At 41.2% G+C, this 11,134-nt stretch overlaps 1 protein-coding gene across 2 annotated transcripts; it reads left to right on the top strand.

Annotated features, from left to right (window-relative positions):
- Positions 1 to 240: 240 nt before the first annotated feature.
- LOC107730764 (splicing factor, arginine/serine-rich 19-like) lies at positions 241 to 8,134 on the top strand. 2 transcript variants are annotated; one of them, XM_016541698.1, is made up of 11 exons: positions 241 to 415; positions 978 to 1,031; positions 1,173 to 1,295; positions 1,415 to 1,491; positions 2,211 to 2,311; positions 2,399 to 4,735; positions 4,832 to 6,088; positions 6,195 to 6,277; positions 6,829 to 7,125; positions 7,597 to 7,725; positions 7,816 to 8,134. In XM_016541698.1, exons 1-11 carry the CDS (start codon positions 410 to 412, stop codon positions 7,972 to 7,974), a joined length of 4,623 nt encoding a protein of 1,540 aa, XP_016397184.1. In that variant the 5' UTR covers positions 241 to 409; the 3' UTR covers positions 7,975 to 8,134. The 2 variants fall into 2 exon arrangements, with proteins under 2 accessions (XP_016397184.1, XP_016397181.1); XM_016541695.1 differs by having other exon boundaries at positions 2,399 to 6,088.
- Positions 8,135 to 11,134: the final 3,000 nt, after the last annotated feature.

Raw genomic sequence — 11,134 nt, 5'->3', positions numbered from 1 at the left:
CAAAGCCATAAACCTAGGGGAAACACTGCCATAGCATATATTTTAGACCATCAAGGATCGACTACATGACATAAATGTTAATGTACTGTGATCATTTAACCCTGAATTACTTGGTAGATTTTCTACTTTCTAATATTTCTCTTTAATTACAAAGACATTCGCCTCTGATTTGCATCGTCGACACACAAGCAGTATTTGATGAAAAACATAATTTCCCATAAACCCATGCCGGCAGTTTCACAGAAGGGGAAGCAAAATGGCGGAATCGGATGGGATGGGCCTCTTTTTGTGTTCCTTAAAGAAAAATGTTTCGTGCCTCTGCATGCCGTTTTAAAGTTAACAAAAACATTGTGGCGGTTTTTAGCAGGTAATCAGCTTTGGGATTCATCAGCCGGCTCATCTCTGCACTATGAAGGTAAACGGCTCTTATAGCTTGTCTAACTTAGCTAGCCAGCTAACCCCTGTGGACAACAAATTGTAGGTTATAAATTATTGCTGTTAGTGCGAGAAGGTTGCTTAAAATGAAGCACAGATTAAAAAAAAAAGTCAGCTAGTAATACTCGGTGCATTCAGAATGAGACGCGTAGTAAGTATTGCTGGTTATTTTATGACAGTTAACAAGTGAGTAACGTACATAGGTAGGCAAACACTGCAGTGGAGCACACCGACTAGATAGCATCGTCTGTAGCATCATCTTACATCAGTTTCATTCACTGCACACGATCAGTGCTGTCACTGGGCCAAGAAGCGAAGACACAGTGTTGAATGTCAATACAGATCAAGCTTTCTCCTCAGTTTACTCGAGTAAGCAAGTTTCACTGGATGCTCTTCAAGTTAAAGGTAGAGATTTAATGCAGAAGTAGTTTCCTCTAATCTCTCAGGTATGATTATCATAACGGGTTAAGCTTTATGATGGCCCAGAGCTGAAGTTTCAGATATAGGCTATTTATAACAATAGTGTTGTCTGCTATGTGTAGATGGGAACAGATGGACAGGCTGAAAAAGACGAAGGAGAAATTGTGCCAGGCAAGGTAAGTGTCATATCATCTTGTTAGTGCAGGTTGGACAGTCACTGTGATCATATATGTATTATAGACCATAAGATTAAGATTCAGCATGCACAGCACTCTCTGCTGAATACGCTTAATGTCTTCTGTCTTGTCTTCTTGTAGTCACAATCTGAACAATGTCCTGATGAAGAGGAGGACGTGGAGTCTAAAGCAGACAGAAGGACAGTTGGCTTAAGATGTTTCCAAGGAAACAGAGAGACCTTGGAGGATGAGCCTAGTGAACTGGTAAAATTATTTCATTTATTTATTTAGTTCAGTCCTGTTACATGCTTTGTCTGGCTTTTATTTACCCAGTTTGAAATCGGTGACCCTTGAACCAATTCATTTATGTTACACTCTTGTAGGGGGCTGCTGTTGTTACTTCCTCTGAGCCTGTATTTCTTGTGCCTCAGCTCAGCTCACAACCTCAGTATCTGGACTGGTAAGTGCTTACTTCAGCACATAAAGTTAAAAATTTAGCTTGATAGCACCAGCATTTGACTTGGTTTGCTTTTTATTTACTTTGAGGGATGTGAGTGTTGTGTCTCATTGATGTGCTTGTTGAAAGCTATAAAGGAATGTTTAATCGTCTTTGAAGTTGCTGGCCTATAAAGGCAAAGCATAGTACACATTTTATGAAAATTTTGTTATGACCAGAACTGGGTCCATTAGAGTCAGACTATGATCTGTCCTGTGACAAACAGGTTTAGATTCAGAGCTTCAGGGATATGATTGAGTGTGGAAGATTACATCAGATCAAACAAAATTCAGTCAAAAAAGCTTTGCCATTTTATCTGTTTCATTGTTGGTGTATTTCATTGCGTATTTCACTGGTGCATATTCTCTTTGTATGGGAGAGTAATCAGATGTTGTTGTTTTTTTGTATTGAAATGTTATTTGTTCTGAATTTGTTGTCATTTTAATATTTATAAACATGTATTTTGCTTTGGCACTTCAACATTATTACTTTAAAAAAAAAATGTTAATACAATTTTGCATCATTTTTATTTTTTGTCTCAGGGACAGTGAAAATGTCAACAGTGCAAGTAACATTTTGAAATACTGGCTTAACCGGGTCAGACAGAAAATAACTTTATTGTTGAGGCCTTTTTTGAGTTAAAAAAACTATAAACTTTCTTATATTTTTTTCTTCTCCTTTAGTTCATTTGATGTGGAGCTAACAGCAGAAGTGAAAGTCGAGAATGGCGCATCTCTTGCTTTGTTGACATTTGTTACCCCAAATCTTGGTTACCAGAAGCCAGGTAGGTTCAAGTCCATAGCTTGCCTAAGATAATGTAAATAGCACTGTGTGATCAAACTAATTCCTTTATTTTCGTTGTTTTTCTTAGGATCCTTCTTAAATGGAAATTTTCTCTTCCCACCATCTTTAAAGAAAAATAGAGTTTCTATAGACAGTTTTTTGCCTTTAGGCTCTTTTCCTGGATTTTACTCAAGTGTAACTCACGCCTCAGGACTGGCCTGTTCCCTCAAAAACTCTGATAGGGTCATAGAGATTGCCAAAAGCCCTCTCCCCTCATCACCCTCCAACTCACCATCATCTCCTTCATCTGCTCCCTCTTCTCCCTCCTCCTCCCCCTCATCTTCATCTCCTGGTGGAATGGGTACAAACTACCGTGAGGATGAGGACAGAGGCAGTGCTGGAGACAGCAGGGTCAGCAAAGGAACTGGAGACTTTGTGTCATCCACTTCGTCCTCTTTGGTGCCATCGTCAATGCCTGTGCCACCTTCTTCTTCCTCTAATCCCTCACTTCATGCATCTTCATCATTCACATATCCATGCAATGATGGACAGAGGGAGAGTTTAGAGAATGACATATATGACCCCTTTCACCCAACAGAGGGGGAGAGAGACCGGGTGTCCACTGAGGATGAGGAGGAAGAGGTTGATAAGTATGATCCATTTGAACCGACAGGTTCTCCAGCCTCTGAAACAGAGGAGGAAAAAAGATGTATGGATGAGGAGAATGAAGGAGGAAGCAGCATTAATAGCGAAGGGAATGTTGCAAAAGCTGATAGAGTGTTGGAAAAGGGGACACCTGCTGGCACAGAGGGGGGTCATCCAGATTCAACAGAAATTGACGCTCCATCTTCAATGTTCAATAATAGACCTTTAGATCTCAACAGCAATCGATCCATCAAAGACAGAATAAGGGAACAGGGAAAAAATCAAAGAGAACGGGGAACAGACTCTGAACACTCTGAGATAGAAGAAGGAGAGATAGTGGGAGCCAATGAAAGAGGAAGAGAACAAGTGATTGAGAGAAGGAGGGAGGTGTTGCTTCCATCTTCAAGCAGTCCCTCTTACCTTCAAACGGGTGTCCCAAAACCTGAGAGGATCTTACGGGTTTTAGAGGGTGATGGGTTTGTATCTGTCTGTGCTGATGAAGAATGGGAGAGGGAGCCAGTGGCTTCTGTGGGCGTCGGAGATCTGAGACGAAAACTGACAAGTAGGAGGAAAGAGAGGTTCAGATCATGCCCTTCTTCTGCATCCATATCACCACTACCTGTCCCTGTTTTGCCTTTGCCCTCTCCTTCCTTTTCCAATTCTCCACCTCTGTCCACTGATAAAGGGAGGAGTCGCAAATCCTCCAAGAGTTCAAAGGACAGGGATAGACGCAAGCGGAAAGAGGGAAGAGTAGAGAAGGAAAAGAGGAAAAAAAGGAAAGAAGAAAAGGAGTCAGGTGACGGTAAAAGAGAAAGCAAAGAGAGGGACAGTGAAAAAAGGAGTGTAAAAGAGAACAAAGACAAGGATAGGGATAGAGGGAGAAGTAGCCGAAGTGATAGCCACAAGAGGAAAAAGACACGCAGGAGCACTCCAGAACATTCCTCCCGCTCCCACTCCCAGAATGCCTCACGACACACACACAGTCGCAGATCCTGGTCCAGCCACTCTGAGGATCGCCACAAAGATAGAGACAGAGATAAAGAGCGGGAAAGAGAGCCAGAAAGGAACCATGAAAGAGAAAGGGACCGGTGGCGAGATGACAGGGATGCAGAGCGAGACAGAGACTCCAGAAGAAGAGATGAACGAAGGAAAGATGGGGATGATGATATCGGGAGGTCAAGCAGCCGAGAGAGAGGCAGTACAAAGAGGAGCAGAGGAAGCAGTGACAGGAGAGATGGAGAGAAAGAGATGGTTAGAGAAAGAGATCGAGACAGGGACAGGAGAAGAGATATTAGACCTGTTGTACCCCCGTCCATTCAGGATCTCAATGGCTCTGATCTTTTTGCGATCAAACGTACCATCACCGTTACCACCACTACAACAACCACCACAGTACCAGGTTCACCACCCCATAGCCAACGGCGCTCCCGCAGCCGATCCCATAGCTCGGACAAACATTGTAAGAGGAAGAAGAAACGAAGGAGACGATCAGATGATGAGGAAAGAAAGGACGAGGAGCATAGGAGCAGGTCCCGACCCACCTCCCTCACACCTCCTCGTTATCATGGATATGAGTCAGACCGACTCTCGGATCGTCCTGAGGTAGACATGCTCTCTTTGGATGGGGAAGCACTGGATTCAGACTACCCTTCACTAGAGGACTCACCACTACTTCCTCCTCCTCCTGAGCCACCTCTATCCAGTCCTAAAATTAAATCCGGAGCACCCAAAACTAGCCAACATCATCTAAAGAAGAAATCCAGATCTAGTAAGACAGTTGGTCAGTCTGAATCCACCTCCTCCTCTTCTCATAGACCAAAAGCCAAAAGTAAAAACCTTCTGTCATCTCTCTCACCACCTCTTTCTGCATCCTCAGGCAACACCACCTCCCTTCATCCTACAGCGTCCTCATCCACTACTAAACGAGGACAGAAAACCGGTAAGGAAAAAATAGGGAAGAAGGATGGCGGGCGTTCTGGCAGGTCCAAGAAGCTCAGTGGTGGTAGCAGAAAGGGTAAGCTCCAGTCTAAAGTCTCTGTCCTGGTTCGTGAGGGTGTTAGTAGCACAACTGGGAACTCTGGGAAGTTGGGCCTTGACCTTATTGGACCTGGTGGTGTTGTAAGTGGAGCTTCAGGGCCCTCAGTTGTTGGTGGGTCTATTGCTGTGGTTTTCCGCCGAGACAATGAGAGCCGATCACCGTTTCTTAAGCCTTGCTCAGAGACACTGGCTCTTCCAGGGAGAGGCAAAGACCCAAGCAAAACTGGGAAACAACGCAACATACTCGGGCCTCCGTCATCAACAAATCCGAGTGGACTAAAGTCAAAGAAAGCCAAGCCAAGCTCTGCTACATCCACGTCTTCATCTGCCTCTTCCCCAACTTCCTCTTTGGCAGCGAAACGTAGAAGGAGGCCCGGAAAGAAGCCCAGAGAGAAAGGGATAAGTGTGGATGGAAGTAATTCTAAAGGCGGTAATAATAATTGTAGCACGGTTGGTGGTGGTTGGCCGGGAGTAGCAACAGAAATGCAGCCTTTGGTTGGGGTTGGATCCAAGCCATCAAGTCCTCCTTCAGCTCTTCCTGGTCCCACTCCCTCCTCCTCTTCATCATCCTCCACTTCCTCGTCAGCAAGTATCCTTCCTCCATCTTCCTCACCACCACACACATCCCCGTTGTCTTTGCCTCCGTCTCGAGATACTAGGGAGTCATCCCCAGACTCTCAAACTGTTGATAGTAGCTGCAAGACACCAGAGCCTTCATTCCTCTTGGAGGAGGGCCCTGGTCAGTCCAAAGCCTTGTCTCTCACACCCTCAAAGTCCCCTGCCAGCCCTCCCGGTCTGCTGTCATCACAGATCAGGGGCGATACCATAACTCAGTCCAGTTCCAGTGCTAAGCCTCTCCCACCAGATGATCAAAAGGGCTCACCACCATGCTCTACTTCAACAGCTTTGGTGTCGGCCTCCGTCTCTCATTCCAGCGCTCCTCTGGCAAATGACCCTTCTTCATCCTCCTCTTCTTCAGTGTCCTCATCTTCAGTTAGCAAGCCACCACCACCTCCACCTCCCCCCCCATCAGCTCCGCCATTACCCTGGAGTCTACAAACCGGAGTGGACTGCACTGCTGGAGGTGTTTTAGCATGTGAGTATTTATTGCATGATTTTTAAGTAATTCCCTTCTGACATGCATTTTGAATGTATAGTGGGATTAGAATGTCATAATGTTCTGCTGTTAAATCCCTTTTCAGTGACCGCTCTCCTCTTCAAAATGGAGGAGGCCAATATAGCCAGCAGAGCCAAAGCACAAGAGTTCATCCAGGCCACAAGTCAGGTAAAATCTGTGATATTATTATGGGGTGGTCACATTACACTTTTCGTTCCATTGACTTCCATTCACATGAATGCAAATTCAGGAGACCAGAAAATGGATGCTCATGTGAATGTGAATTCTGATCTGCAAGTTTGTGTCATTGAAGACATGGCCAATAGAAGATCGATACATCACAGCGTGACCTCTTAGCTGATTTTAAAAAAATCACATTAAACCTGCTGGCTTGCAGTGTTACATAAAAGTGGAGTAATTATGCATTTAAAAAAATGAGTGTGACGTCATATCTCGTCGGTTGCAGAGTCTGAAAAAGTTTTGCATGCTTTAAAGTCTAGTGTGACTGCCCCTTTACTATTATTTCATTTAATGTTGTTTTGCCTTATAAATGCACAATGATTCCAGAATAATTCTGTATCCTGTTTTAAAGCAGCTCTACCAGAGGCCTCAAGTCTAGCTGATTGACCGTTTCAATCGCTATTGATTGAGAAGTAAATGAATTAACTTACTTAAAAGTGTAATAAAATTGTAAGATTCTCCACTTTCATTTTACACAGATTCTCTCTCAGGCCAATCAGAACCAGGCACAGCCACACCCTCCTTCATCATCCTCATCTGTCTCATCACAAGTTCATCCACCTCCATCACATGCTCCACCCCCAGGACCCACTCCTGCACAGTTTATTCTCCACAGCTCTGTCCCATTGGTTGGCTGCACCAAAACTCCTCCTTCACACTTTCTCCCTGGACTCTCAATGGGTGGAGGCTGTGCTCAAACTCCACCGCCTCCATTGCCAGTGCCAACAGGGGGCAGTGAAACGGGCTGGGATAATGACAGTAAAGACCCTGACAAGGTAACAGCAATTCATTTAACATCGTTCTCTCTCTGTTTCACCCCATAGGTCTTGTAGACAAACATCGAATTCCTTTCGTTCTATACATTTCTATATTTCTGTAATTAGGTCTGCAAAAAGAGTAGAAGTAATTAAATTAAACAATTCAAGGTGCATTGAAGTTGAATAACTTTAAAGTCCAGTTGCAATGTGAATGCAAAGATAATGGTTTTTGATTTTAGGTTCAGTTCTATTGGCAGCAGGATTGGCCAAACATTAATCTAAAAACAGTTTAAGGACAAAAGATATTGTTTTCTTGCTTTCAGTGTTTTTATGTATTTTTGTTCTATTAGTTTGGAAATCAGAGCAGCAATAAAATAAGTTAAAGGTTTATCATGCTGCAGTTCAAAACATTGACAAATAATTTTTTTTTTTTTTGGCCAAATCATGCAACCCTATCTATAACAATCTAAATCAATTACTTTTGATTAGTATCTGAAGAAGCTCCACACCCAGGAGAGGGCAGTAGAGGAAGTCAAATTGGCCATCAAGCCATACTACCAGCGTAAAGACATCAACAAAGACGAATACAAGGATATCTTAAGGAAAGCTGTGCACAAGGTAAATGTAACTTCAAGAAAGCCTTGATTTGCAGCACACAATATAGTGCTACTAATAAATATCTTTATAATAAATGTCTTTACCTCACAGATTTGTCACAGCCGGACAGGTGAGATAAACCCAGTTAAAGTGAGTAACCTGGTCAAGCTCTATGTCCAGAGGTACAAGTATTTTAGAAAGCACGGCCGCAAGATGGACGAGGAGGAAAAAGAGGACAGAGAGTCTGCCTCAATGCATTCCTCAACATGATTGGACAAAGACTGTTTATTTCTCTCCATCTGGTTGAACAAGTTTGCAAAATCTCCTCCCCTGCACGTGTTTGGGCCCACCATGGCTACTGAGTGACAGTCGTTTGTTATATTGCTCTGTTCCCCCTATGTGTTGACATCATGTAAACTTGAGTACTCCACCCCCCTTCCTGTCTCTCTTTCTTGTCTTGCTATAAATATGTATGAATATAGAATGTGGTATGATATAAGGTGTACTGAAAGCATTCTAAAGTATACACTCGAGAGGGAGAGATAAAGATGGCACACACACTTTCTTACACATAATGTTCAACCTGTATATACTTTAAGTACACTACATAGGTGTTCGTCCTTCCTCTCTCCCTTTCAGAGAAGGGTGCACATTTTAAATAGCAAGCTAGCTTACACATTTATTACTATTGAGATTTTGAGTGTGAAAGAATGAATGAAAGAACTGAGAACAGAGTTTTAACGTTCCCTGTCAGATTTTCTTTAAAACTAGGATTGCAAGTGCAACCTCATTCTTCTTACTGCGTCAGAGAGCATTCATTTGTAGAGGTGCTACTCAGACACGTGAAACTCTTTCAGATTTTGAGATAGCTGTGGAATGGAGGATATTTATCGGTTTCATCTTATAGGACAGTGAATGTGTTTATACATGGAACAGACTGATGTTTGAGGATGTTTGGTTTGTTTTTGATTTTTACTTCAATTATAAACAGCTGAAATTTAAAAGTACTCTGACAAAATGTCATCACCTAGCTAGAAAATTTGTTTTACCCCATCGAAGCTTCACATAATATAATTGAGTTGGCAGAAGACAGTCAATGGAAGAGGTACTACCGTGTGTATATGAATGGTTGAGATAAATGCATGCATGGTTTTATTTGTACTGAAGAAAACTGCAGTGAATTTGAAGGTCACATGAGAGATAAACTTGTGCCCTAACTTCCAAATGAAGACGTCTGATTCTTTTCTTAATCAAACCAACAGTTTTCTGCTAAAAGCTCCATAAGCATAAAAGCAGCAGTTCAACATCATTTGTGACTTGTTTATTTCTCCCAATTTTAGGTGTATGTATGATTTGCTATCTAAAAGCTTGCCCTATTATTGCCCTTGATTACTGTGAGTTATAAACTAAAACCTTATATAGTACAGACGTTACAGTTTCCCTCTTTACTATTATAACAATAAGTTGTTATGCAATAGATGGTGACTACATAAATGCAAACAAACAGACAAATGTGCATATTTAAAACAAATCAAATTTGCAATGTAACTACCTCAGGTATCATACACTGTAAGAATAAAAAACAGATGATGTCCTGGCATAAAATTATCAGTACATTTTCGGTTAAATATTAGAATGTAATGCAATGCATAATTCAAAATAGGGTTAAAACACCTGTTAAAAAAAATTTGAAATTTCCTTCATATTAACACATTGGGCCATATTTTATTCATACTTACAGAGTGTACAATAATTCAAGTATAGCTATTTGGACAGTACTTTTTCATACTAGCTTGTAGGGCTGGGCGATATGGCCAAAAAAAAATCATATTGGTATTTTTTGGATGAATTGCGTTATACCATAGGCCCATATATCTCGGTATTTTGTACATTTTTCTGTTTGGATTATATATATATATATGTGTGTGTGTGTGTGTGCTTTTTACAGTATAGTGTCCCCATCACTACACTGGGGCATTAGGACCCACACAAAACACATCTTAAGCACCCCCTACTGGCCTCACTAACACCTTCTTCCAGCAGCAACCTAGTTTTCCCAGGAGGTCTCCCATCCAGATACTAATCAGGTTCAATACTGCTTAGCTTCAGTGGGCAACCAGTCTTGGGCTGTGCCTGTGGCCATATCTGAACACAGAGATATGTGGCTGTGGTTGATTAAAAACTATTTTAATCATTAATGCCATTAAAGTCTGTTAAATATTATAAAATAGTATTACATTGCCTAATATTAAAATACAGTTCTGAGAGTAGTGGAAATGCAGTGCTTAATAACCAATCCACTTTTTTTTTCTCTAAAGAGTTTTTGAATATACATGGTAGCAATAAAGTGGACATAAAGATTTCCTAAAGAACATTGCAGCTGATGTCCACCATCATGATGACCTGATGATGGATTTAAACTGACCTGTACACAGTATTAATCATTATGTGAAACAAGTACTATACAGTCATCTGAGCTATGTCACCACTATGGCCAGAGATCTCATCAAACCTTCTCAAAATACCTTCTCAAAAGAAACCCCTGCACTTATATAATTAAGTGAGTCCTGTTTCAGATTTTTTCATGGTGTATAGCCTACTTTGTTGCATTATTTCCTTCATTAAATTGTGGTGGAAGTGAAATATTTATTGCAAAGTGTGAACATTCTCACATCTTCATCACATGTGTTGAATTAGTGCATTTCATTTAGACATGTACCAATTATACTAATTCCATACTCAATTAAAAAATTAATCTGGACATTCCTGTAATAGCCTCAGAACATTCTTATAGGCTACTCCCATCATATGGGTTTATATATTTGGACAAAAATACTTAGCCTAACTCACAAATTTTAAAGATTTAAATCGTTTTTTTTTATCACAACATATTACAGGTAAATTATAAATTATTAATTCAGTCATGTAATATCCTTTTTTAGTTAATATTTATTTCCTTACTATTATTAATAAGCTTACTTTCTAAATTTCATTCTTCTTTCTTTCTTTCTTTCTTTCTAGAGAGAGTACATACCCTAAAAAACATTATGACAGCAATGACCGATTCTTTTCAATTTTCAAACACACCGGCATTTTTGTTTTACTAATAATCTCGCGACCATTGGGAAAATGAATAGCCTTAATATTTGAATCTTGCAGGTGAGAGCTTAAAACCTATCCAACTGACTAAACTTCCTGGTACTTCAGTCAAACCGGCATAACTGGTCACGCCGAAATGACATTTTAAGGTCAATAGTAGCCTACTTCAAAAAGACACGCCTGCAGGGACGTGAAAATGTGGAAACCTTTTCTCATAACCAGAAGTATCCGGTTATTACGGAGCCCGGGAAGTCACCTGTAGGAGAAAAAAAAACAATCCGTGGCGACGGTTTTGCAATCCGTCCCCTCAGTTTATAAACCGTACTCCCGA

This window comes from Sinocyclocheilus rhinocerous, unplaced genomic scaffold (assembly GCF_001515625.1).
Source record: "Sinocyclocheilus rhinocerous isolate Xijiao unplaced genomic scaffold, SAMN03320098_v1.1 scaffold549, whole genome shotgun sequence".
Classification (NCBI taxonomy): domain Eukaryota; kingdom Metazoa; phylum Chordata; class Actinopteri; order Cypriniformes; family Cyprinidae; genus Sinocyclocheilus; species Sinocyclocheilus rhinocerous.
The sequence above is the reverse complement of the archived record's forward strand: the minus strand, read 5'-3'. Positions and strand labels throughout refer to the sequence as shown.

Coding starts and splice junctions, on each gene's coding strand:
- LOC107730764 (XM_016541695.1), top strand. Junction 6,278..6,828: donor TCATCCAGGCCACAAGTCAG/GTAAAATCTGTG, acceptor CATTTTACACAG/ATTCTCTCTCAGGCCAATCA. Junction 7,126..7,596: donor ACAGTAAAGACCCTGACAAG/GTAACAGCAATT, acceptor ACTTTTGATTAG/TATCTGAAGAAGCTCCACAC.